This window comes from Rhinoderma darwinii, chromosome 5 (genome assembly GCF_050947455.1).
Source record: "Rhinoderma darwinii isolate aRhiDar2 chromosome 5, aRhiDar2.hap1, whole genome shotgun sequence".
Lineage (NCBI taxonomy): Eukaryota > Metazoa > Chordata > Amphibia > Anura > Rhinodermatidae > Rhinoderma > Rhinoderma darwinii.
In genome coordinates, this window is record NC_134691.1 from 15,112,331 (window position 1) to 15,139,066 (window position 26,736).

At 42.8% G+C, this 26,736-nt stretch overlaps 1 protein-coding gene across 6 annotated transcripts in view; it reads right to left on the reverse strand.

Annotated features, from left to right (window-relative positions):
- Positions 1-26,736, reverse strand: part of EFR3A (EFR3 homolog A) — a 192,689-nt gene that overhangs the window by 109,548 nt on the left and 56,405 nt on the right. For all 6 annotated transcript variants that reach the window (XM_075825714.1, XM_075825718.1, XM_075825713.1 and 3 more), the window contains 6 exons: positions 13,880-13,956; positions 12,586-12,713; positions 10,211-10,361; positions 8,401-8,522; positions 2,991-3,140; positions 1,085-1,225 (listed from right to left, as the gene is read on the reverse strand). In XM_075825714.1, coding sequence (XP_075681829.1) covers positions 1,085-1,225; positions 2,991-3,140; positions 8,401-8,522; positions 10,211-10,361; positions 12,586-12,713; positions 13,880-13,956 — 769 coding nt within the window. The remainder of the gene's footprint in view (positions 1-1,084; positions 1,226-2,990; positions 3,141-8,400; positions 8,523-10,210; positions 10,362-12,585; positions 12,714-13,879; positions 13,957-26,736) is intronic.

The window sequence follows — 26,736 nt, forward strand, 5'->3', positions numbered from 1 at the left end:
AATTACACGCCCAATTGACAGTTCAGGGGGCTACTTAAATATCGGGCGCCAAATATAACGGCACCGATATTTAAATAACGGAGAAGTATAGGAAAAAAAAATGTAAGTGTCCCAGGGTCTGTGCAGTCCTGGCCATTACATGCTGCACATGTATGGGCAGGGGAAAGGTTCTCTTTAAGGACCAATAGATCAAAAAAGGCAAAGGGTGGGACGTATTTAATATACATTGGAAAGAATTCCTGCACCAGTAACTTGTAGGTCAACAGTGACTGGAATTAATGTTCTTAGCACCAAGCAACTGATGAACTGAAGTACTGATCACGTAAAAGGGGTTGTCCGGGATTAGAAAAACATTGCAGCATTCTTTCAAAAACAGTGCCACACGTGTACAGAGGTTGCGTATGGAATTGCAGCTCCGATCCATTGGATTGAGTTGCAAATTCACACAATCTGTGATCCTGTATTAATAAGCCAGTGGACAATTTGGTTTATGTACCACACCACGGTTATATTACATCCTCTACTTAAAGATTTTCTTAACCATTTACCAAACGGAATTAAAATATATTTCAGACCGTAAGATGCACCCAAAGTTTAGACAATATAACCTAAGGAAAAGATTTCAAATTTACACTTAGCCAATAGTATTGAGCAGTAGAGGGGTTAATGTTTGCTTTCCTGTGGTCTACAGCACTAGAGGGGTTAAGGTTTACTGCTCTAGACCACCAGGGAATCAGAGTGTTGAAGATTTTTTTTCTTGCATAAAAGTGTGTCTTTTAGTATAAAGACTATAGAATATATTTAGAAATCTTCGGCTCTGTTCACACTGCCATCAGAGGCTCCGTGAGCAGTTTTGTCAGATTTAACAGAAAGACCAACCCTACTGTAAGTCAAAGGGGTCCATCTGGCACCATCGGTATCAGTCATAAAACTGATTAGGCAACGCGTTTCAGGTATAAATAAAAACCATGACGCAAGTGTGAAAAGAGCCGTAATCCGTCCCATTGGGTTCTGCCTCGTTTTCCCACCAAGCATCGTGTCACTCACGTACCGCAGTCTAACACAAAGCCCACATTATACTCACGCAAACACCGGTCGCACGGCGTTATTCATATTTCCATAGGCAGCTCTGCCCAGAAGTTCCCTGAAGCAGTTTTCGGCCAGGACACCGGGGTTCTCCTCTTTGTCACTGACGGCGGAGGGGGATGCAGGTGGAGCGATGCGACTGGTGGAAAACGTATCGATCAGAACAAACTTTTTACTTACAGGAGGAGGGAGGGGACTATTTATGACTAATTTAGGGAAAACCAATAAAATATGCGCTGATGGATTTCAGAAGAACAGATACGATTTATTGCGTTGACATTTTCAGTGTCATATCCACCCTATCCATGTATCTACCGCATCTATCCATCCATCTACCTACCGCATCTACCTACCTACCTACCGTATCCATCTATCTACCTACCGCATCTACCTACCCGCCGTACGTACCTACCCGCCGTACCTACCCACCCGCCGTACCTACCCACCCGCCGTACCTACCCACCCGCCGTACCTACCCACCCGCCGTACCTACCCACCCGCCGTACCTACCCACCCGCCGTACCTACCCACCCGCCGTACCTACCCACCCGCCGTACCTACCTACCCGCCGTACCTACCTACCCGCCCTATCTACCTACCCGCCGTATCTATCTACCCGCCGTATCTATCTACCCGCCGTATCTATCTACCCGCCGTATCTATCTACCCGCCGTATCTATCTACCCGCCGTATCTATCTACCCACCGTATCTATCTACCCACCGTATCTATCTACCTACCGTATCTATCTACCTACCGTATCTATCTACCTACCGTATCTATCTACCTACCGTATCTATCTACCTACCGTATCTATCAACCTACCGTATCTATCAACCTACCGTATCTATCAACCTACCGTATCTATCAACCTACCGTATCTATCAACCTACCGTATCTATCAACCTACCGTATCTATCAACCTACCGTATCTATCTATCAAATTTCCAAGGCAATACACAACATATCTTAAAAGGGTTGTACTACAAAAAAAAGAAAAAAGTTAAATGGTATGCAGCGATCTGGTCACGGCCCCTGGCAGGCAAGTACTGGATGTAATGCTTTTCATTTGATTGTTTGTATCCGTATTGTAAAACTACGCGTTTCAGGACCAACCTGGTCCCTTCATCAGGTTCATACAACTGCACATAGATAGTGCACCATTAAATACATAAAAATACCGGGGAAAAAACCCGGGAAACAAATAATTACAAAAACACAGAAGGGGCGGAGTAAGTGTTCTGTGACGTCATTTTGCTCCGTTAATGTAAACCGTCTGATAAAAAGATTTTTTCTTAATGGTAGCCTCTTGTAGCATGTGTTTGGCTGGTTTGGAACACTACGAGAGGCTACCATTAAAAAAACAAAAACTTAGACTGTTTACATTAACGGAGTAAAATGACGTCACAGAACACTTACTCCGCCCCTTCTCCTTTTTTTTTGTAATTCTTTGTTTCCCAGGTTTTTTCCCGGTATTTTTATGTATTTAATGGTGCACTATTTATGAGCAGTTGTATGAACCTGATGAAGGGGCCAGGTTAGTCCTGAAACGCGTAGTTTCACAATGCAATAAAAACAATCAAATGAAAAGCATGGCATCCAATACTTACCTGCCAGGGGCCGTGACCAGATCGCGGTATACCGTTTTCCTACCTTCTCTTGAATGACTCTTCTTCCCTGGAATAAGGATCCTGTCCTCCGAGGGACAGCAAAGGGTGGCAGCCGGCATCTCGACAAGCCTTTAGACTTAGACGCAAAAGCAGCAGGGTTGTGCCACAACTATACTAGGCGGGTCCAACTTCAAGACGACGACTACTATTGATGTTTTTAATTTAAAACAATATCACCTTAGAGGAGCGCCACTCCCTCCATTTTTTTTCTCTCCCTTTCCATGTGTTCACATACCTTTCATTGTCTTCTATCTTCTGCATATTAAACAGTAGAGATGGAACTATTTTATCCATGTGCTGGGGCTCCCATATCGTTGCACGGAGCTCATCGTTCACAGTTTTACGGACTACGCCTTGGATCCCCCGGATTCCAGCAATTCTTATTCTAAAAGAGGGGGGGGGGGGATATAAAAATGATGACTATTAGGACTATGCTCTTCCCATGCCAGCTCATCCTTAACAAAGGAAGAACACCACCAGGGGGGAATCTGAAGAGGAAAACACAGGATCAATGTTTGCATGTTTCCCTTCAACCTCTTCAAAGGGGTTTTCTCATTATGATCATTTATCACTTCTGAACAGGATAGGTGGTAAATGTCAGATCGGTCCATGAGACTCCCACCGATCCAGAGAACGGGCATCTCGGAGTGTCCTCTGTGCTTGTAGCGTGACTGAACATGCTCGGCCGCTGCTCCTTTCACTTTCTACGGGGCTGCTGGAGATAGCCAAGCGCTCCCTCCCGTAGCCCCATAGAGAGTGAATGGAGCGGTGTCCTAGAATAGACAATTATCAGTTACTCGGCAGCACCCATGGTATACTCTTCTACCCCTGCCCTAGGGCAGAATATACAAAAGCAGCAAACAAATGGTTAATATACGCCCACCACCAAGTATAAATTCTCACACCAAACAATCACCAGTAAGATTTTACTTTTCTGTCCTACCTGGACAGGTAGCCTCTGCCTATTAGCAGCAAAACTTACATTTGCATTTTTTTTCCTTTGTCTTATAGTTAAATAAAGATCTTTTGGGAGGACAATGCAGAGATACTAGCGAAACACATGAAGGTAGTGAAACAAGGAAGGATCCTATAGGGCGCTGCTGCGTGGCTGTAGTAGATAGTCAATAATGATAGGAAATGTATAAATAGATATTTATTGAACACTTAAATGGCTACGCGTTTCAACGCTGTACCAGCGTCTTCCTCAGGCCGTTTGAGATACTAGCGACAAATTCTTTCGGCCCCGAAGGGCTTGGTTGTCAGAATTGTTAGAACTAATCGAGGGGAACATAGGTTCTTCTTACATAGCCCGACGTGGGCCGTGTAAACGATCGCCGACCAACGAGATAGCTCGTTGATCGGCGCTCGTTTGCTCCTCACAAGGATTTATGTATGAGGACGAGCGCTCGTTACTACGTCCCCATACATTTCTATCATGTCGGCAGCACATCGTTGTTTACACAGGATAACGATAATATTTTGTGCTGCCGACAACGATACGATCAGCCAAGGAACTAGGATTTGCTTGTTCATCGGCTGATCGTTGCCCTGTTTACACAGGGCAGTGATCAAGATTGGCCCGTGTAAAAGGGCCTTCGCTGTTGTCTATCAGGAGAGATCTTCTGCTTCAAAGATCTGAACCTAGACCACCACCATCTGACGGCCTTGCCGTTGAGGGTAAGGCTATCTAATCAGGGTCTACCTGAAGCCGTTATATCCACTCTATGATCTACTAGTAGGCCTTCAACTGAAGGCCCTTTTACACAGGCCAAGTATCGGGCAAACGAGCCTTCACAGAATGCTCGTTCCCGATAATTGGCCTGTGTAAACAGGTCAACAATCAGCGAACGAACAAGCAAACACTCGTTCACTGGCGATTGTATTGTATTAAATGCTCGTCCCCATACATAGCTCCTTGTGAAAGGAGCAAACGAGCGCCGAACAACGAGCGCTCGTTTACATGGCCCACGTCAGGCCGTGTAAGACCACCTTAAAGGGGTTTCCACTACCAGACAACTGATGACCTATCCACCGGATAGGTCATCAGTATATCATTGGTGCAGGTCCGTCACCCGTACCCCGTATCGATCAGCTACTCCGGTGGCCTGCGGGCACCAGATGTTATGGCACAGTAAGCAGTGTACGGAGCCGGAAGCAGTTGGCTCCGTACATTGCATAGCGGCCGTGCTGCAGAACTGCAGCTCCGCTCCTATTCACTTGAATAGGAGCAGAGCTGCAGCTTGGCCGCTATTCCGTGGCTGGAGCAAACTGCTTCCGGCATGTACGTTCGGTGCCCAGAGGAAGCCGGAGCAGTTTAAAGGGGTTCTCCCATCAGAGACATTTATGAAATATCCACAGGATATGTCCTAAATGTCAGATAGCTGCAGGTCCCAGAGGTGGGACCCGCATATATCTCTAGAACGGGGACCCCTAAACCCTGTTCTACCTTCTTCTGGTCTCGCTGACTCCCGGCCACTTCCTATTTATATGGTTGGGAGATCCGAAAACAGCGTAGTAGTGAATGGAAGTTACGAAAGCAGCGTAGCATGCGACCTACGCGGTTTCCGTAACTTCCATTCAGTTATATGGGGCTTATGGAAACAGCGTAGCTCAGCAAGCTACGCGGTTTACGTAACTACCATATAACCTTTTTCATGGTCGGAATTCAACTCATTCAGCCGCAACACAGAGCGGTAGAACGGTGTTTAGGGGGCCCGTTCTAGACATAGGTGCGGGTCCCAGAGGGGAGACCCGCATCTGACATTAATGACCTATCCTATGGATAGGTCATAAATGTGTCTCATGGGAAAACCCCATTAAAAAGGTGCGGGGTCCGGGGTGTCGGTCCCGCACCGATGATATACTGATGACCTATCCAGGGGATAGGTCAGCAGTTGTCCGGTAGTGGAGAACCTCTTTAACAAGGTTTATCTTAGAGTCTAGAAGATTTGCAGTGACTTGTGCAAAGATAAAGGCAGATCTCCTGATAAGACAGAATTGCCCGACTTAGTACTCTTAAGCAGGTATTTGATGCTGGTCTCAAAGTTAAGATGTTTCGTGTCCATCGTTTCAGCTGTAAATGCATGTTCAGACCCAAAGTTACATCTCATGCTCCGATCTCGGATGAAGTCCTAGGTCTAAAGAAGGGCCTGTTCACATCACCGTTCGCTTTCCGTTCCGGGGTTTCGTCGGAGGCTTCCGTCGGGAGAACCCCGCAACAGAAAGTGAAAGTGATATCAATGGTGACGGAAACATCGCTAATGCTTTCCGTTCGTTACCCCTCCGGCAGGTTTCCGGTTTTCCGACGGAATCAATAACGGAGTCGACTGTGCTATTGATTCCGTCGGAAAACCGGAAACCTGCCGGAATGGTGATGAACGGAAACCATCGATATCAATGGTCACTGAAACGGAAGCTGTGGTTTCACTTTCGGTTTCCGCGTCAAAAGACTCACTGTGAACATAGCCTTAGGAGAATTACAGGCTGCACACAGCAGAGCGACACTCACACTTCAGCCTTAGAGTTTGGTCTTCAAAAAAGCGTTAAATACTATCCGCCAAATCATCAGCTTCTTAAAGGCTACGTAAACCTTTGAAAGCGTTTTGTTAATAAAAAAGGTCAATCAGTGTGTTTTGCACAACTTTAGAATTAGTTTTTATTAAAAATCCTTTTTACATTGAGATGCAGCTGTTTTGTATTCTGTATACAGAGAAGAAGCATCTTACGTTGAATCCTGTATCCGTCAGGTCTGCAGGACTGACGGGTTTAGTGTCAGCGGGTCCTGCATGTCTCGGACACCCAGGATCCACCTGTTATCCGTCACATCTATATAACTTAAATGTGATGGATTACAGGTGGATCTTGCGGACCCGCTGACACTTGGCCAGTCAGTCCTGCGGAACTGACGGATTCAGGTCTTAGCGCACGATACAGCTGCTCTGTGTGCAGAATACAGAGCAGCTGTATCTCAAAATGTAAAAATAATTTTTAACAAAACCTGACTATAAAGTTGCACAAAACACAGATTGACCTTTTTATATTTAAAACAAACAAACTCTTTTGAAGCCTTTAAGTCCAGAGGACGATAAGGATGAACAAAATTAACTTATCTGAAATTGTATTTTCTTTGAGGCCGAGGCCGCCCCATGCTTTCCCATCCTAATAGACTGTTTAAGCATCTTTTTTTTGCTTGATTAGTTCACACGGGTCATTGATGGGTGAGCGATTTATATTTGGTAATGGTAGTGTATTCTTTTTTTGTTGCTTTTGTATATTATCTCCTCGGGCAGGGCTAGAAGAGAATACTGTGGCTTGTAAGTAAACTTTGTTCCTCTCCACAGGATAGGTGATAATTGTGTGATCGCTGGGACCCTCACCGATCGTGAGAACGGGGGTCCGGAAAACCCTGTACCGCCTCACTCCTCGACCGCAGTGAGGACGACATTGAATGGATGCGCGGTTGAGCACGTGTGCCGCCATTCCATTCAATGTCTATGGGACTCACACAAACAGCCGAGCGCTGTATTCCTCTGGTAGGGCTTAAGAGGAGGACCAAGATGTCAGACTTGGGGGCATTCATGTATGGCGGATGTTGTCAAGGGGTTAATGATATGCTTTTGGGATACATAGAACTTCTTGATTAACTTTTATTCCTGTTTTTGGGAGGTGGAGTGATCATAATACGCACTATGCCGTTGTGGCGTTCGTGTGCAGATCAATGATGCATTTGTTTTAACTATAGTATAGTATGTTATAGTATTCTTGCGCTTAAAATCTACTGTACTCTTAGATCCTCATATACATTACCAGTGTGGTGTTTTTCCCTTCAAGTCTCAGCTGTATGTACTGCAGACCTCTCCTTCCCAATTTACTAAAAAGGAATTTGTTTTTTGTGATATACAGTGGAGCTGCAGCACGGTCACAGTCACTCTGTCTACAAGCTTGCTAGCTCTCAATGCAGATATAAAGAATGCCTGCTTGAATCTGTGCGGATGTTACCGTGATCCCAAACTAGCCAGTTCCCTCTACAGACACACTATCCGCTTGTCATTCTCTGTTTGGATAAGATAACTAACTTATTTTCGCCAGTTAGCCGTCCTTCAGCAGGGAGGAAGTAAAGGGCTTCATTGAGCCGCTGCTCAATTCACGGATCCCCGTCGTTCCAGCGCCGCCGCTTCTGTTCCTCCTCGCCGCTGTGTATTGACATAGCTGCAGCGATGACGTGCTTGTATACCCACATGATCACTGCAGCAGCCAATCACAGGTCTCAGTGGGTATACGGCACAGGATCGCCGAGGCGACTGCAGCGATCACGTGGGTATACGGGCACGTCATCACTGCAGCTATGTCAATACACAGCGGCGGGGAGAAACGGAGCGACGGCTCTGAAACTACAGGGATCTGTGGGGTGTGTAATGGCTTTTTTTGCATCCCTCCAGCATTGGCCAATTTTTTAAATAACTCGGAGAACCCCTTTAAGAGTGCAGGCCATCAGATATCTTGAGATTACTTAGATGTTTATATCATTTTTATATTTTAGAACATGATTCCCTGAACTTGGAAGCTCTCTTAAGTAAAAGTTGTTCTCCATCTCCAGCCTAGTGGAGTCTTCACGAGACAAAAACATTTAAAATTTGGCCACTTACTCCGTTCGCACTTCCGGATCGCTGTGACATGAATGACACATGGCGCTGAATCTGGAAACGAAAAAATCGTAACGCCTGTGATAGGACGGAGTGTCTTCTTCTATGTTTGCAAACTTGACAAACTGCAAACAAACAAAAAACAAAAGCAAACATAAGAAATAAATGAAACAAAAACATATACTACATTACACTCCATCCCTTCCATATGTACCTAAGTGGAGCGGCTTTACATATTCTTATCAAGTAAAATCATACAAACAAACAAACAAACAAACAGAAAGTGGGGTCATTGCATAGCAACAGGCCATAACATGGTGTGTGACATATTTGTTCTTAGGTTCCAGTGTAATGTGGTGGTCACTATCCTAGGGGGGGGAGCAATACATTTGTCTAAAAAACAAAAACAAAAAAAAGTGTATATATGCACAGATAGTACTACCTTCTTGTCTCTCTATGTAAATAATATAGGCACAGATAGTATTGCCTCCCTTTCTCTCCCTGTAAGTGCTGTATGTACAGATAGTACTACCTTCCAGCCACTCCCTGTAAAAGTTCTAGGTACAGATAGTACTGCCTCCCTGTCTTTCCCTATAAACGCTATACGTACAGATAGTACTGTCTCCCTGTCTTTACAGGGAAAGACAGGGAGGCAGTACTATATGTACCTAGAACTTTTACAGGTGAACGCTGTATGTACAGATAGTACTGCCTCCCTGTCTCTACCTGTAATTTATGTAGGTACATATAGTACTGTCTCCCTGTAAAAGTTCCAGGTACAGATAGTACAGCCTCCTTGCAAAGGTTGTAGGTACAGATAGTACTGCCTTCCAGTCTACCCCAATAAATGTTGCAGAGACCACCAAAAAGCACAGAAAATGCTGCCTTCCTGTATCTATATACCTATATTGTTAACAGAGTGCTCCCTCCCTGCTGTATAGCACTTCTGTAGCTTCTCATTCACACTGATATTCAATGGTAGCAGGACTTTAGCTTCTGCATCAGTGTAGAAAACATTTTTTAATGTATAAATATATAGTTATTATTTATGTATAACACCGCTGTTAATACGGTTTTATTGCAATTGTTAACAAAAAAATGTGAATCTAATGAAAGATCTACCCTCATATGCAAATAAGCAATGCTAAATGCTTCCTTATATACAGCCCCGGCGGAGTGAACACAATGTATTTTCTTTACAAGGGAAATGATTATTATTCTGTACTTATTTAATCCAAAATATACAAACCGAAAAAACGAAATTTCTTTCAGTGACTCAATCCAACGTCTTAAACAGAGAAATAGGGGCTTAAAAATACCGCAGCTCTGGTAAAGATTAGAGAGATAACATCTAATATTGCTGCTGTGGTTGCCAAGAGGACAACATTCTTGACCTACTTTTTGCGAGAGGAGTCTTTTATGAATATTTTACGGAGCGCAATATAGGAGTCTAAATAAAGACGGAGATTTCTGCTGGAGCGATTTGACAGTAAAGCATATCAATTTGCCAGAGCAAAAAAAAAAGAATATAAAAAAAAAAAAAATCCAAAATTTTTAAAGCCAATTTTAGACGACCAGAAAATGAAGATTTTTTTTTTTTTTTTTACACGATTTATACATTTTATAAAAAGACATTCCAGCAACTTGTATGTGGCAGTGTTATGTGAAAGGCTGGCTGTACACCTTTATTGCTCCAATGCATCCAAAATAAAAAAAAGAGGCGGCAACTATGCAAATCGTCTTTATTCAAAATCTCCAACCGTCTTGTATACAGGGCTCCAGTGCAGACATATGCTGCAGCCTCAGTACTCACAGAATTCGTTCCATACACTTGCAGCTTAGGTTCTCCCGACTCCAAAAGTTTTGCCACCATGTGTAGAAAACTCTCAACGAAGGGCTTGATGCTCTGGGAGTGGCACGCCATAAGTAGCTGGTCCAAGGCCTCCATGGCAATGAACACATTGCTAGAAAATAAGGAAGACAATAATAAGATATTGTGATCCGCGCTCCAGCCCCCCCCCCCCCCCTGTATAGGACAAGTGGGATCCAAAACACAATACAGATGATATACATTGAAATTAACCTATGAGACCAGCAGCGGATAACCTAAAATCTGATACAACGTAAATATTATGAATGGACCTTTGCCTAGACTGTTATTATAGTATATAATTATTACGCTACTGAACGGTCACCATAAATAATATTTTACATTTATAGTACAGGTTATTATACTTACCATGACACCAAATATGCATATATTATATAGGGTCATGTGACCTATTTTAAAAAAAAAAAACAAAAAAAAAAACAGGCCATCGATATGAAAGCACGGGATTTCGTGTGTGCTGGGGGAGACGAGGAGCTGTCAATCAATAGTAAGGAGGTGGGGTGAACTCGGAAAGGCTTGAGGAATGAAGAGATGCCTCTTTACAAACTAAAATATGACTCATGCTTAAAAGCATATGACGTGGGAACACAAAAAAAAAAACAACAAACGTATACTAAAAAGGTACAGAGCCGACTCTTATAGGTTACATAAAAACGATTTGTTTTACCCACTTCCGCCGGGTATTGCTGGTTTAATAGGTGATGTGTTATCGCTATTGTTGTACATAGGGTTAAACAGTGAGAAATTACAGAGATATCAACCAATGCTGTTGGCACTCGTGACCGACTGTTAGGGTAGAGCGGAGAGGAGGAGGGAGGAGCCTCTGGGTGACCAAGTGACAGAAAAATGATGCCCCACAAGAGACAATATGGCTGGTAGAAATCAGAGGATCATTTCCTGAAGCAAATTTTTTTTAGATTGAGCAGACACGAATAATCAGTGAAGACTGCCAAAACCCTTAGGGTATGTGCACACACTAATTACGTCCGTAATTGACGGACGTATTTCGGCCGCAAGTCCCGGACCGAACACAGTGCAGGGAGCCGGGCTCCTAGCATCATACTTATGTACGATGCTAGGAGTCCCTGCCTTGCTGCAGGACAACTGTCCCGTAGTATAATCATGTTTTCAGTACGAGACAGTTGTCCTGCAGTGAGGCAGGGACTCCTAGCGTCGTACAGAAGTATGATGCTAGGAGCCCGGCTCCCTGCACTGTGTTCGGTCCGGGACTTGCGGCCGAAATACGTCCGTCAATTACGGACGTAATTAGTGTGTGTGCACATACCCTTACAGATAAAATTCACATGTTTAACATCGATTGTTGCTTTTTCTTTTTCAAGGACCACACTTCGTCTAGTGGATGCCCCTTAGGGTATGTTCACACGGCCAAATTTCAGACGTATACGAGGCGTATTATGCCTCGTTTTACGTCTGAAAATAGGGCTACAATACGTCGGCAAACATCTGCCCATTCATTTGAATGGGTTTGCCGACGTACTGTGCAGACGACATGTAATTTACGCGTCGTCGTTTGACAGCTGTCAAACGACGACCCGTAAAAATACAGCCTCGTCAAAAGAAGTGCAGGACACTTCTTTGGACGTTTTTGGAGCTGTTTTCTCATAGACTCCAATGAAAACAGCTCCAAAAACGGACGTAAAAAACGCCGCGAAAACGGCGTGAAAACGCCGCGAAAAATGCGAGTTGGTAAAAAAACGTCTGAAAATCAGGGTCTGTTTTCCCTTGAAAACAGCTCTGGATTTTCAGACGTTTTTGTTGACTACGTGTGAACATACCCTAAGCGGCAAGTCCTATATCAGAGGTCTTTAATTTAGTGTAGAAGGCGCACCTCTCACCTATTTACTATGACAAGCAGCTCGGCGCTGCTGGCAGCAATTTTTTTTCTTTGTCTGTAGAATTATCAGGATTTCCCTCTCGGTGAAAAGTTAATTTCCATAAAATACATTAAAAGTTGATTCTTCACTGCAGCTCTTGTGTTTTTTTTTTAGGTTATTATTTTCACTGTGAAGCGTGAAAGCGGGTGATTGAATATTTGCTGGAGGTGGGAGACTCTTACAACGCATTGTTATAATTTCAACAAAGCAAAAAAAAATAAAAAAAAAAAAAGTTAAAAAACATCTTAAATATGAAGCCATATAAGTGCTGGGAACGGTTCATGTTCTATGTCCGTGAGTGTGGTTTTCCTTTTAGGTCTGTGGGTTATACTCTTGATCTCCTCTTGAAGCTGTCTCCAAGAAGTAACCACATACAGCAGCCATACAGTGAGCTTCACTCACCCATAACGGTGTCTGACAACATCTCGGCTCAGTCTCTCCGCCAGATAAGCGCCAATCCGATCCAGTTTTTCAGGGGCCGACACAGCATAAAATGTGAGCTTTTCCATGTCTGCCTTGACAAGTCCATCCTATAAAAACAACAAGCCTATTATAGTAGATATACTCTTGTATATAGGGGGCAGTGTTATAGTAGTTATATTCTTGTATATAGGGGCAGTATTATAGTAGTTATATTCTTGTATATAGGAGGCAGTATTATAGTAGTTATATTCTTGTATATAGGAGCAGTATTATAGTAGTTATATTCTTGTATATAGGAGCAGTATTATAGTAGTTATATTCTTATATATAGGAGGCCGTATTATAGTAGTTATATTCTTGTATATAGGGAGCAGTATTATAATAGTTACATTCTTGTGTATAGGAGCAGTATTATAGTAGTTATACTCTTGTATATAGGGGGCAGTGTTATAGTAGTTATATTCTTGTATATAGGGGCAGTATTATAGTAGTTATATTCTTGTATACAGGGGGCAGTATTATAGTAGTTATATTCTTGTATATAGGGGGCAGTATTATAGTAGTTATATTCTTGTATATAGGGGCAGTATTATAGTAGTTATATTCTTGTATACAGGAGGCAGTATTATAGTAGTTATATTCTTGTATATAGATGCAGTATTATAGTAGTTATATTCTTGTATATAGGGGGCAGTATTATAGTAGTTATATTCTTGTATATAGGGAGCAGTATTATAGTAGTTCTATTCTTGTATATAGGGAGCAGTATTATAGTAGTTATATTCTTGTATATAGGGGCAGTATTATAGTAGTTATATTCTTGTATATAGAGGGCAGTATTATAATAGTTATATTCTTGTATATAGAGGGCAGTATTATAGTAGTTATATTCTTGTATATAGGGGGCAGTATTATAGTAGTTATATTCTTGTATATAGGGGTAGTATTATAGTAGTTATATTCTTGTATATAGAGAGCAGTATTATAGTAGTTATATTCTTGTATATAGGGAGCAGTATTATAGTAGTTATATTCTTGTACATAGGGAGCAGTATTATAGTAGTTATATTCTTGTATATAGGGGCAGTATTATAGTAGTTATATTCTTGTATATAGAGGCAGTAATTATAGTAGTTATATTCTTGTATATAGGAGCAGTATTATAGTAGTTATATTCTTGTATATAGGGGGCAGTAATATAGTAGTTATATTCTTGAGAAGGTTTTATAGAAGCTATACTCTGAAGTCGGATCACTAAATCTCTAGAACTTACTTTAGGGTCTTCAGGGAAGATATTATCCACTAAGCGCTTGTAACGAGGCCTTAAAGCTCCACAACAGCCACAGACTCCTAGGAGACAAAATAAATATAAGATTTGTGCCACATATAGATCCCAACTGTGGATCTAAACAGAGTTTTAGAATGAAGGACATTTTAGATGACTGCAATACACGTGCATTTTAAAAGTTCCATATTACGGCAGCAACACCTAGTGCTTCACAGTTCTGCTGAACTGGACAGAGATCAACATCGGGTCTTGCAGAATTACTTTGGAGAATGATGTTTAAAAGAAGTGTTATATGTGCCCCTGGTTTTAGTAAATGTTGACAGCGCTCCCGTAGACTATAATGCACATGCTTCCTATGGCTTCTCAACATAAGATCTACATTCAAGGGATCCCAGTTAACGCACCCTCTGTGATTGATACGGGCTCCTAAGATATACAATTTATTGTTCACCACCCCCCCCCCCCTCTAGGAGTTTTATAAAAGGAGATACACTGATTCACAACCAATTTTTTATTTTTTTTATTTTATTGTTTCAATGAATCTTAAAAAAAGAAATAAAGACAATTTGTAAAAGTTGATGCTTTTTTAATTTATAATTTTGGGTCTGCCGCTCCTATATGTTTCCATGGTAACAGTCAAAGTGGAGCAAAGAGGGACCACAAACAAGTCTGTGCAGTATAAAGAGGAAGTCTGATCGCCATGGGTCCGGCTTTTCTACCCCCAGCGATCAGTTGCGATCGCCAGGGGGAAGCCGGGGTCCACCACACCTCTCCCTTGCACCAGCCGCAATGCAATATTACAGGATGGCCATTCAATTGAAAGATAGTGGATTAACCGGGTCCGCCAAAACGGCTCTCCAATCTGGCACAGAGGGGGCCCCAAGCAGTGGATCCCCTTCTTTGATGCCCCAAAAGCATATAAAATAGGTGTCCTAATGGGACAGCCTCTTAAGTGGTGGTCACCGAAGTGATGTGCCACCTGGTTTACACCGAAAAGCTCCGGCCTAACAGGAGGACTGATTAAGTAATTTTTCTGTCATTTTGTGCCTTCTTCACATGCTCGTATTCAAGTTATCAGAAAAAAGGTGCAGCAGGTGAGCCGGATCAGGAATCCAGCGCGATTCCCTTCTAGCTCTTGTGCGTTTTCATAAAGTATCTGTCAATCTCGATCACAGCGAGCAGCGAACGTGCCCTAGAAATGTCTGTAGGGTTTAAAATTATTCTGCGAGGGAGAAAAAACAACAAGAATTTGGAAATCAAACCAGATTTAAGGCTGGCAGATCCCGTTCTAGACCGGGCTGCTTCATCCACCGATGCTACATTATTCCCTCCTTGAAATTTACATTTCTAAATTCATTAAAAGTGCAGCGTTAACAGTGATTTATTATTTAGCAAAAGCAGCGTGTGCGGAGGAGCGAGGAACGTTTACAGCGACAAATAATTCTCCTGCAAAAACCTTAAATAACCTCCACGCATGTGATCAGTGGCAAAGAAAATGTATTTAGATTTTATTATTTTAATAAATTATACCATTCCAATCTTTCGAGGGTTGGCAGATAGGGAAGATGTAAAAAAACGTTGTTATTATTTGTTTTTTATATTAAAGCAATTTTTGGCACAGAAAGGGATACATTTCTTTAGAAAATACAGACCAGTCCAACCACTAAAGGCCAGTTCACACTTATTGGTGCCGATTTGGACATGGAAAACACAGTGAAAAACTAGCAAATTTGACCCCCATTGATTTTAATAGGAGGCAGGCGGTTTTTTCCCTGGCAGCTTTTGGGCGCTCGAGGAGGAAAAATAAAAATTAAAAAAAACAGAAGAGCGGAATTGATTTTTTTTGCTGCGGTTTCCACCTCTGACCTCTCATTGAAATCAATATGAGGCAGAAAAAATAAAAAATAAAAACAGTGGTGTTAATTTCTGAGTTTTTCACAATATTTTCGCCTTTTTTAAAGATGCCCATATTTATATTAGATGAAAATCGCACAAACTTTCAGCGAGACTGGTTGACAATCTAATGTGCATTGGGGTTTCTGGACTCTCCCCTGCCGGCAGGTTTCGGGGGAAATAAGGAACAGACATGTTCAACATGTCCAATCCTTTGTTCCAGCAGGAGAGAAGCCGTATTCCCCTCTTCCCAGTAAAAATGCATGCATGCCCGACTGCTATATGGGGGAGTCAGAGAGAATAGCGGTCGGCCATACAAGCGTCTAAAGTACATGGCCAGCTAAAGGCACTAGGCAACAAGAACGATCTGAGACATCCATAAAAAACGTCAAATCGGCTCTAATGACAAAGTCTCCCAATCCATTCACCAACGCTAGAATATTTTTTTTTTCTTCTTTTCAAAATATTCCAAGAACGTTCATCTCCTGGCAAGTACACCATGTAAAGAAATGTATAAAAAAGGAAAAAAAGGGGAGGTATCCAGATGACATATCCCTCGCAAACATGCCGATCGTGACAGGTCATCACGATTTATTGACACGGATGTCAGGTTCAACTACAGCAACCCCCTAAGGTTTTTTTTCTGAGATCTGACTAGCCAACCCATGACGATTGCCTATGCCCCACCAGTGGTAACTATCCATGGCAAAAGGGGGACACGTAGACTATAACCAGTGCCAGTCACATTATCCACATATCAGTTGGAATGGGCAAAGTACAGGGCATACATTTCCTATATATTTTAAGCCAGACAATTTATATAATACATTTTTTTTTTTTTTTTAAATGTATACTCATCTCTCCGCTCCTTTTGCCCTATCCGGGGCCCCTCAGAAATTGCATCACATTCATTGTACGGACGCCGAGCAGCATGAGGTCGTTGTATGTGACGCAGTTTGCAGTGAAAGCCTGAGGGGAACCGGAGGGGAGAGGTGCGCAAACATTTTATAAAATCGGGGGGGGGGGGGGGGGAAGAGTATGGTGGGTAGATAGTTGGTTCACGGTCGTGGTCGTTGCGCCATAATTGTGCCACACGTCCAGTAGCAGGATGCTACAGATTTATTAAGAGGTGTGCAAATGAAACCCCAGTCTTCGTAAACCTGCCCCATGGTTTTCTATGATTTGATTCAGTATTTTCATGCAAAAATCTGTTTAACTGCTGCCAGGACTCAGAAAGCCGGTCAGTCCTGCTTCCCCCGCACACTGCCTGTTAAAGGGAACCCGTCACCAGCACTTCACCTATTAAACCAGCAATACCTGGTGGAAGTGGGTGAAAAACATGTAACCTATGACTATCTTCTAAGTAAAAACCGGAATACTAAGGCCCCATGCACACGAACGTGCTTTTGCGGCCGCAATTCCCCCAAAAATACACGGGAGAATTGCGGCCCCATTCATTCCTATGGGGCAATGCACACGACCGTGGTTTTCACGGTCTGTGCATAGCCCGGGAGCCTGGACCGCAGAAAGAACGGGCATGTCTTATTACGGCCGTGTTCTGTGGTCCAGGCTCAGTGAAAATAATGGCCGCGGCCATGTGCATGGCCCGCGATTTGCGGGCTGCTCGGAGCTGACAGTACGCTAACGACCGACCCGAAAATCCTGGCCGTGCACATGGCTACGGTCGTGTGCATGAGGCCTTAAAGGTACAGAGCTAGTGTCCCCGTATGCCAATGAACATAAGACTCATCTTCATTCCTCAACCGATTCTGAGTTAATCCCGCCTCCTTACTTTTGATGGACAGCTTCTATTCTTCCCCCAACATGCACGAAATGGCTTGCATCGACGTCCTGTTCTGATGCTGGACACCACAGCGGCGCATGCGCAGTAACTAGATTTGAGGCCCGGACGAAGCAGGGAAGTGTGTCAGACCATACATGACGGGCGCATGCTCGTAACATCTGAGATGAGAATTCGGCATTCACGGCGGGCCAGTTTTCGGTGGTGGGCGGGCAGAAGAACGACGAACGAGGCCGCCGGATTATTACCATAAAAGGCGCCACATGTTTGCAGACTGTTATTTACGGTCGGAGGAGGCGTTTAGGAAAAGGGATGAACTTTTGACAGCAGCTGCCAGCGAGGGGTGAGGAGAGTACAATAGGAGAAATGTTGGTGACAGATTCCCTTTAAAGTTATATTTCCTCCACCCACTTAAAGAAAGATTCCGAGTCCTGTTTCCCCACCCACACACAGTGATAGCTCTACATGTATTTAAACTCAAACAAGAAGAGCTGTCAATCAATGTGTAGGCAAGGGAAACAGGACTTACAGGCTCTCACTATGAGTGGGTGGGGAGAGCAGGACTCACAAGCTCTCACTATGAGTGGGCGGGAAGAGCAGAACTCACAGGCTCTCACTAGGAGTGGGCGGGGAGAGCAGGACTCACAGGCTCAGCAGGACTCACAGGCTCAGCAGGACTCACAGGCTCTTGCCATGGGTCTCGACAGCAATTGAAACAGCCTTATATAAAGAAAATCCAGATTTTTGTATATCCCAAGACCAGGATCTCCACCTCTATCCTATGCGGCTCTCAGACAGGGAAGCAGAGGTCACCTGAGAGGATTTCTAATGAATACTTAAAAAGGGAAACTCCATTTTGGGAGGTCCTAATAACGGAAAAGTAAAGATTGGGAGAGCAGCGCTACCAGTTGCACATCACTCTTAACTCACAGGTTTAGCAAATGACCCGTAGTACAAGAGCCATGCGTTTCCACTCCTGCAGCGAGGAACCCGAGGAACCTTTCATCCCTTTATACGTCTCTATATTTTTCTTTATTCCAGTTCTTTTCTAAGTAGCACTTGTGGCAGGCAGGATAATGGCATGATATCCATGTTGGCGCTCAGTGCTTTGTACGGTGATGCAGATCATTAGTCCATGTAGCTTCTGAACAGATTATCTGCTTGAATAGCACAAGATGATCTACAAAGATTGTCATTCATGACTGCAGGTGGAAATTAATCACCTGAAAGGAAGAACACGCGGGGAAGATCAGTGGCTCTGAATATTTTAATATGTATTAAGGACCTGCACCATCTGATTTCCACCGTGCTGACTGGGTTGAGCAGGAGAGGTTCCCGTCTCAGGGGAAATATGAAATGTTCAAGTAAATTTTTTTTGAAAAAGGGAAAAAAAAAAAAACACAGGAAAAAAGGGAATTGATTGGGGAAAATATTGTTCATAATAGTTACATGAATTGAAAAAAAAATCTGGGATAAACACCCACACAAGTTGTCAACGGCATTGGGAAGAAGGTCCATTTCTATCTATTAGCCCTATTAGGGTATATGGACACCATGGATGGAGTTACACACTTGGGACCCCCCCCCCCCCCTCTACGAACAAGAGAGGAAAGCTGCTGCAAAGTGCTGCTCTTGCTCTGGAGGACTTAAAGAGGCTCTGTCACCAGATTATAAGTGCCCTATCTCCTACATAATTTGATTGGCGCTGTAATTTAGAGGAAGTTATGAGCAACTTTAGATTTATGCTAATTAGTTTCTTAATAGACTACTGGGCGTTTTTTTTTACCAAGTGGGCGTTGTAAAGAGAAGTGTATGACGCTGACCAATCAGCGTCATACACTTCTCTCCATTCATGTCCATTTGTACTCAGCACAGCGTGATCTCGCGAGATCATGCTGTGCTGTTACATACACCCACATTAACTTTACTGAAGTGTCTGGAGAGTGACTAGACATCGCCTCCAAACAGGACGCGATGTCTATTCACATTCCCGACACTTCGGTAAAGTTTGTGTGGGACTTCATCGCTGCACAGCTTGATCTCGCTGTGCTGTGAGGAAGTCCCACAGAAACTTTACCGAAGTGTCGGGAGTGTGAATAGACATCGCGTCCTGGCTGGAGGTGATGTCTATTCACCCTCAAGACACTTCAGTAAAGTTAATGTGGGTGCATGTGACAGCACAGCGAGATCACACTGTGCTGAGTAAAAATGGACATGAATGGGGAGAAGTGTATGACGCTGATTGGTCAGCGTCATACAATTCTCTTTACAACGCCCACTTGGTAAAAAGGTAAAAAACGCCCAGTTGTCTATTAAGAAACTAATTAGCATAAATCTAAAATTGCTCAAAAATGATAGTTTTAAAATAAAAAACACTTATCTACATTACAGCGCCGATCAGATTATGTAGGAGATAGGGCACTTATAATGTGGTGACAGAGCCTCTTTAATGCACCCATCTATTACATGGTGACAAATGGATGTAAATAGGTGGCATGTAATGCTACCTTACAGATTTGTTTTCCATTTTTCCAGCAACCGCACCACTCTGGTCCATGGGCTGTTTGCAGCTGAACCCAATATTGCCCAGAGAGAGTCTGGACGCCATACCACAGCATTCTGCTACATGCCACTTATTACGAACTGTGTATATGGGGATCAGGAAGGTAGAAGTGGTTTTACGCACTGTAGGTCAGCAAAATATGATTTTTCTATAGCAAAGAACTCATAGGTACTGAAGATTGCAAAAAAAAAAAAAAAAGAGTGGGAGTGGGAAAAAATGTAGAATGGTTTGTTGGCGATAAATGGCAATATCAGTCTCCTGCAAGACCACGGCTGAAGCTTTGGGAGATACCAGCCTTGATATTGTGATACCACAAGTGATGCAGTGTTAAGGCTACAGGCCCTACCATCATGAAATGCTGCTACTTTCTAACAATATCCCAGAATGCCATTTAAAAAGGTTGTCCAGTATAGAAGAACCATTTTCAACTACCCTATTTCTTACTCAATAGAGAGGGGACCACCATTCAGGCTCCTTATCTATTAGCCAGAACATTTACAAAAGGGAGGACTAATCACATCCATGCACTACACCAACAGCCCATTGATGGGCAATGGGTAATATTTCAATTCCACGGTGGTCGGGCTGCAGGGAAATGAGGCGTTGCATTGTTTTTTTGCACATAATGCTTACTCACCAGCATTATTCTAGTAGCGTAATTTGTTTCTTCCCAACTTAGTTGCATCTATACATTTTGAATCCTTTTATTATAGGCACCTGTGTCATGTGATCCCAGTCTGACCACCAATAAAGACCATGCTCTCATGTGGAGAGAGGAGGTCACTCTCACCTAAGGTAACAGCAGTGCACTGATATAATAGGAGAGTCCATAAAATGATTAGCTGCAGCTATACAGCTTCCATGACTCACACTAACTATCTGAGAATGCTGTGTGCAGTCTCCAGTATATTCCTATGAGATGCAGCTCCTCACTGTATCCTTTGCCTCTGCTTATAAGAGCTGACAGAGATAAATCTCAAGCAGGAAGCTGAGGAGCCAGGTTGAAGCTGCATTACAAAGGATACACATACTCTGCAGTGAGAGTAAAGAGACAGAAGTTCTAAGTTACTGATCTATCACTTGCAGCACTTAGATAGCACTCAGCAGAGCAAGTGCAGTCTGGTGACTCAGCAAAGCCAGAGGCATGATGGGAAATTTGGTCTGCATTAGGGGAACCATATCAGAGGGGAAGTAGGAACCAAGATGCCAGCAACCCATAAATGGTACATTAACTAAAACAGGTATACAAAGAAGCCTCTACATTGTTCTTTAAGTAGGCTATGCTGCACTACATATAAAAAAAATAAAAATTTGTTGGAATGCTTCTTTGAATGCTTGTCGCTTATCGCTGGGATCTACCAATAGCTGGGAGACCACTTCACAAAAAAAAAAAAGAAAGCAAAAGGGATTTCCAAAGCAGAAAACTCCCTTTAAGGCCACCAGGTAGCTCGAACGGTGGCTACAGCATTTGGGTGAGGCGAGGAAGCAGGTTTAATTCAACATAATCTACCTTATTGCATTATATCATGAACTAATACCATATTTTGTTAAAAAAATATTAAATAAAGTTTCCAACACATTTCTTTTCCAGCCAAGATTTCTTTTTAGGAACAGGATATTCCTAGGTAAAAGGAAGATCTAAATCTGCTGGATTATTTATTACAGTAGAGTCACATTATTATGACCATACACACAAGGGGGAGGACCCCTATAGTTGGTGGGCGTATTGGTTAAATTGAAATAAATGTATTGCCTGCCGGCAACAGAAGCCCTGTTTTCCAACTAACAATTAGAAAATAACAAGTATTTATTAAATTTATGCAAAGAAGGACAGACTACATATAATTTAAAATTTAGAGTCCGTTGCTGACTACAATCAGCTTAGTGCAAGGTATAGAAAGCCTGGAGCTGACGGCTGCAGCACGCAGCACCAGACCAACCGTTCAATTCTCAGAGTCAGCAGGACACGTGTTAAAATTAGATTAGAAGCCCCCCCGACATGTTTCGCTACGAAGTAGCGTCTTCAGGGGTATCGGGGCTAATGACAGCGCGCGGCGAGATGGCCCTGTTTAAATATGTAATGGAGTTGCTCCACATGTTCTATTGATTGGCGTAGGGCCAATCACAGAGTGAGCAGAGAACGAGCCCCCCGTTCCGTGACGGGCATGCCACACCACCAATAAGCAGCCACCCTATGTACCCAATGAGAGCATAGCAAAACGCGCATGCGTATGAGGGCAAAAACAGGTGATAGAGTAATTTGCCGTGGAGCTATTAAGCTCAATGGACATGCGTATTGGGAAAAGATAGAGTGATAGACAAATTCCCAAATGTCAGGGGCTGACATAGTGGCAACAAAAATATTTATGTGGTGGGGAATGAGTGGAGCTAACTCGTGATGATGACACAGTAGGTCGTCTAGGCAAAAGAGGCCGGCAGTCAGCGAAGCCGAGATACCAAGCCCATAATGCCCGCACGGTACAGGTATTGTTAGACAGTTTAAAGAGCTAACACAGTTCAAGTAGCCATCTATAGTGTACAATATGTCCGACGAAGTGACGGACAAGCCGATGTGTCAATTAACAATGTAGTCTAGACTAGGCTAAGCAATAAGTATATCTTATCTATAGTCAGTAGGTCAATTGGTAAAGACTGCATGTCAGACGACATACAAGTAAGGTTCAATAACAGAGGATCAATGTAATGAGACATATAAAGGACATATTGGTCAGAAACATTAGTGACCAAATAGTAGAATATAGTGTCCTTGATCTTAATCTTAATAATAGTAGTATGTAGTGGCCACGTATGAGGTTCATAGAAATGCTGTATAGGTAAATCCCTCATTTAAGCCCCCTGGGCTGAGGGATCCCAGACGATGGATCCAGCGTGCTTCCTCTTGTAACAGTTTACGGTCCAGGTTACCAGCTCTAGGACCGAGTTTGACCTTAGTGATACCCCAAAATTGTAACGAGCGAGTATCTCCTCCGTGAACGTTGTGTATATGCCTAGATAGGGATGTTTCTTCCTTATTATTTATAGTACTTAGATGTTTTGATATTCTTCTCCTCAGTTCCTGTATGGTCTTACCCACATAGAACTTAGGACAGGGACATTTAGCAATGTAAACAACCCCCTTGCTCTGACAATTGATGAATTGTCTAACCTGGTATGTTCTATTATCGACTGGATTGGTAAATTGTTTAATGGTAGGCATTAAATGACAAAAGGAACAACGGCCACAAGAGTGGGAACCAATGACGGACGTCCTTAGCCAATTCTTAGATGCAGTGGTAGGTCCAGTGTGATGACTATGCACCAGGTAGTCGCGTAAGTTCCTACCTCTACGATATGTAATAGAAGGGATAGATGGTATGACTCCCTGAAGATCAGGGTCGGACAAAAGAATTGGCCAATGGCGATCTAGGATCTCACGGACCTGTTGTGAGCCAGTGTCAAAAGTGCCTATACATCTAATACTGGTTGTGCCACTAGATTGGGCAGCAATGGTTGGATGATGCCTGGTTGTGGGTTTATGTTCATATAGTAGTTCTTTTCTTTCAGTGGCTCTAGCCCTGGCATAGGCTTTATGTAGCCATTTTCTGGGGTAGCCACGAGCCAGGAATTTGATAAATAGACCATTGCATTCCAGTTCAAAAGCCTCATCGTCGGAACAGTTCCGTTTGGCACGGAGATATTGTCCAATAGGGATTCCCTTTTTGAGGGCAGGTGGATGATAACTATCCCAGTGTAAGAGGCTGTTAGTCGCAGTGGACTTACGTGAAATGTCAGTATGGACACCACCAACAGGGTCCAGGGAGATTTTAAGATCCAAGAAGATAATTTCTTTTTGATGAATGACATAGGTAAACTTCATACCAATATGATTGGCATTAAGTTCGTGCATGAAATCATAAAAGGTGTTAATGTCACCATCCCACAGGAGGAGAATGTCATCAATATATCTCCCCCAGAATAGGATGTGGCATGTGTATATTGCCAGTGTATCAGTGAAAACCATCGTGTCCTCCCACCACCCCAAAAATAAATTTGCATATGTGGGTGCACAGATGGTGCCCATTGCCGTTCCTTTAATTTGCTGATAGAATTTGTGATCAAATAAAAAATAATTGTGTGTCAGAAGGAAACGTAATAGTGATAAAAGAAATTGGTTATGAGTATGGAATTGAATTCCCTTAGTACCCAAAAAATGTGCAACTGCTGTGAGTCCAAATTGGTGCTGGATGTTGGTGTAGAGTGATTCAACGTCGATGCTGGCTATGAAAGTGGAGGGAGTGACATGTATCTCCTGGATCCTGTTGATGGTGTCCTTAGTATCCCTTAGGTAAGAGGGAAGAGAGGTGACAAATGGCGAGAGAATTTCATTAAGGTACATACTTATGCCCTGGGTAAGACTATCATTGCCAGATACTATTGGTCTACCTGGTATTGGATGTGACATCTTGTGAATCTTAGGCAGAGCATAGAATGTTGCTAGCGTAGGGGTGGGATTGTATATACGTTTAAATTCCTCGGTACTGATCATATTTTGTGTCTTAGCTGTGTCGAGTAATAGATGTAATTCAGTTAAGAATAGATCGGTAGGGTTTTTTTCTAAGATAAGGTACGTAGTGGTGTCATCCAACAATCTATGGACCATGGCCACGTATTCATCCTGGTTCATAATCACAATATTACCCCCTTTGTCAGAGGGTTTGATGGTAATATATTGGTTATTACGTAATTCGTCCAATGCTGTTATTTCCATTCTGCTAAGATTAGAGAGTGCTTTCTTTTTATTTGGTCTAATTTTTTTCAAGTCAGCACATACCAACTTCACAAAAATGTCTAAGTGAGCGTATTGTGCAAAGGGAGGAGTGAGTTTGGATTTCGGACGTAGTGACGAGAAAGGGCCCACTGCAGTAATGGGTCCAAACTCGTTCTCATATAGGAGACTTTCAAGGTCCGCAAGTGTGTTACGTTCAGTTCTATCACTGTCTCCCATGTTCATGGTGTTATTTTTGAAATATTTATGTAGCGCTATTTTTCTAGCGAATAAGTTGACGTCCTTAGTCCAAATGAACTCATCAAAAAGTGGAGTAGGAGTGAAGGACAGACCTCTACGTAAAAGTGTAAGTTGAGAGTTACTTAGATGGATCGAGGAGATATTGAACACTTGCATTTGGTCACTGGTAGTTTGTATTAGAGACATAGATGGTACTGTTACTAGCCCAGATTCCATCGAGGGTTCGTACTTCCTAAAAAAGGAAACGTATTTGATGGACCCAACGGGTTTGTCGTGGTGATTGTGGGGCATTTGGTCGCTATAGGTGTTTGACTGGAGACATTCCCAGTTATACGAGAGATTTGAGGTGCACTCAGTGGAGCAGACACTGAGAAGGTTGATGAGGTGGAAGGATAGGAGGAAGTAGTAGCATTCGGATATAACTGACATTTTGTATTGGATCTAGTTTGTACTGTACTACGTTTGGAGGAATTAAATCTGTTGTTGGTGTTTTTACGTTTAGTACCCAGTTTAAAACTGGGAGATCGTATGGTATCGTCAGTACCAGAAACCTCAGAATCGGAAAAGTCTGTGAAGACTTGTACCCGTTTACGAACAAACTGTGGTTGTATCTTGTATGTATACACTTGACCAATATCAAAATCTCTGCGATCCCTGATATATTTACGGTGCTTTCTCTCCTTTATCTCAGTTTGTAATTTCTCGATATTTTTTTGTAGTTGAATTTCACAATTGTTGAATTCACTTAGGGAATTGAATCCCTGAATATCACCAATTTCCTTCTCAAGTTGCTGTGCAGTTTTATTGTACTCTCGTTTTTCAAAATCTAGGATATATTGTAATAATTTTAGGGAACTTTCAGTCAAAAGCTCTTCCCAGCCTTTAATAAATTCTGGGTCACTACGATAGGAGTTTGGGGTGATGTTTATACGTAAGCCCCTATATACAATTTTTTGCTGTATATATGTCTCCAGGCTCACGATTTCCCAGCAGGATCTAATATACCTCTGATACGTTTTTTGTAAGTCCCTAAATGCGGTATGTATATCAAATTGGTGCAGCGGCACGTTGTCTGTGGAGAACACGTAAGCGGCCTCTGCAGAAAGCGTCTCTGAATTGAACCTTTTGTTTAGGAAACCTGCCATAGTAGGGGTATAGTAAATAGGTATACCTCCAGTGTGTGGAGAGAGTCCTAGGAATGGGTGATTAACCCTGCAATTATTCGATACACACAAGGGGGAGGACCCCTATAGTTGGTGGGCGTATTGGTTAAATTGAAATAAATGTATTGCCTGCCGGCAACAGAAGCCCTGTTTTCCAACTAACAATTAGAAAATAACAAGTATTTATTAAATTTATGCAAAGAAGGACAGACTACATATAATTTAAAATTTAGAGTCCGTTGCTGACTACAATCAGCTTAGTGCAAGGTATAGAAAGCCTGGAGCTGACGGCTGCAGCACGCAGCACCAGACCAACCGTTCAATTCTCAGAGTCAGCAGGACACGTGTTAAAATTAGATTAGAAGCCCCCCCCGACATGTTTCGCTACGAAGTAGC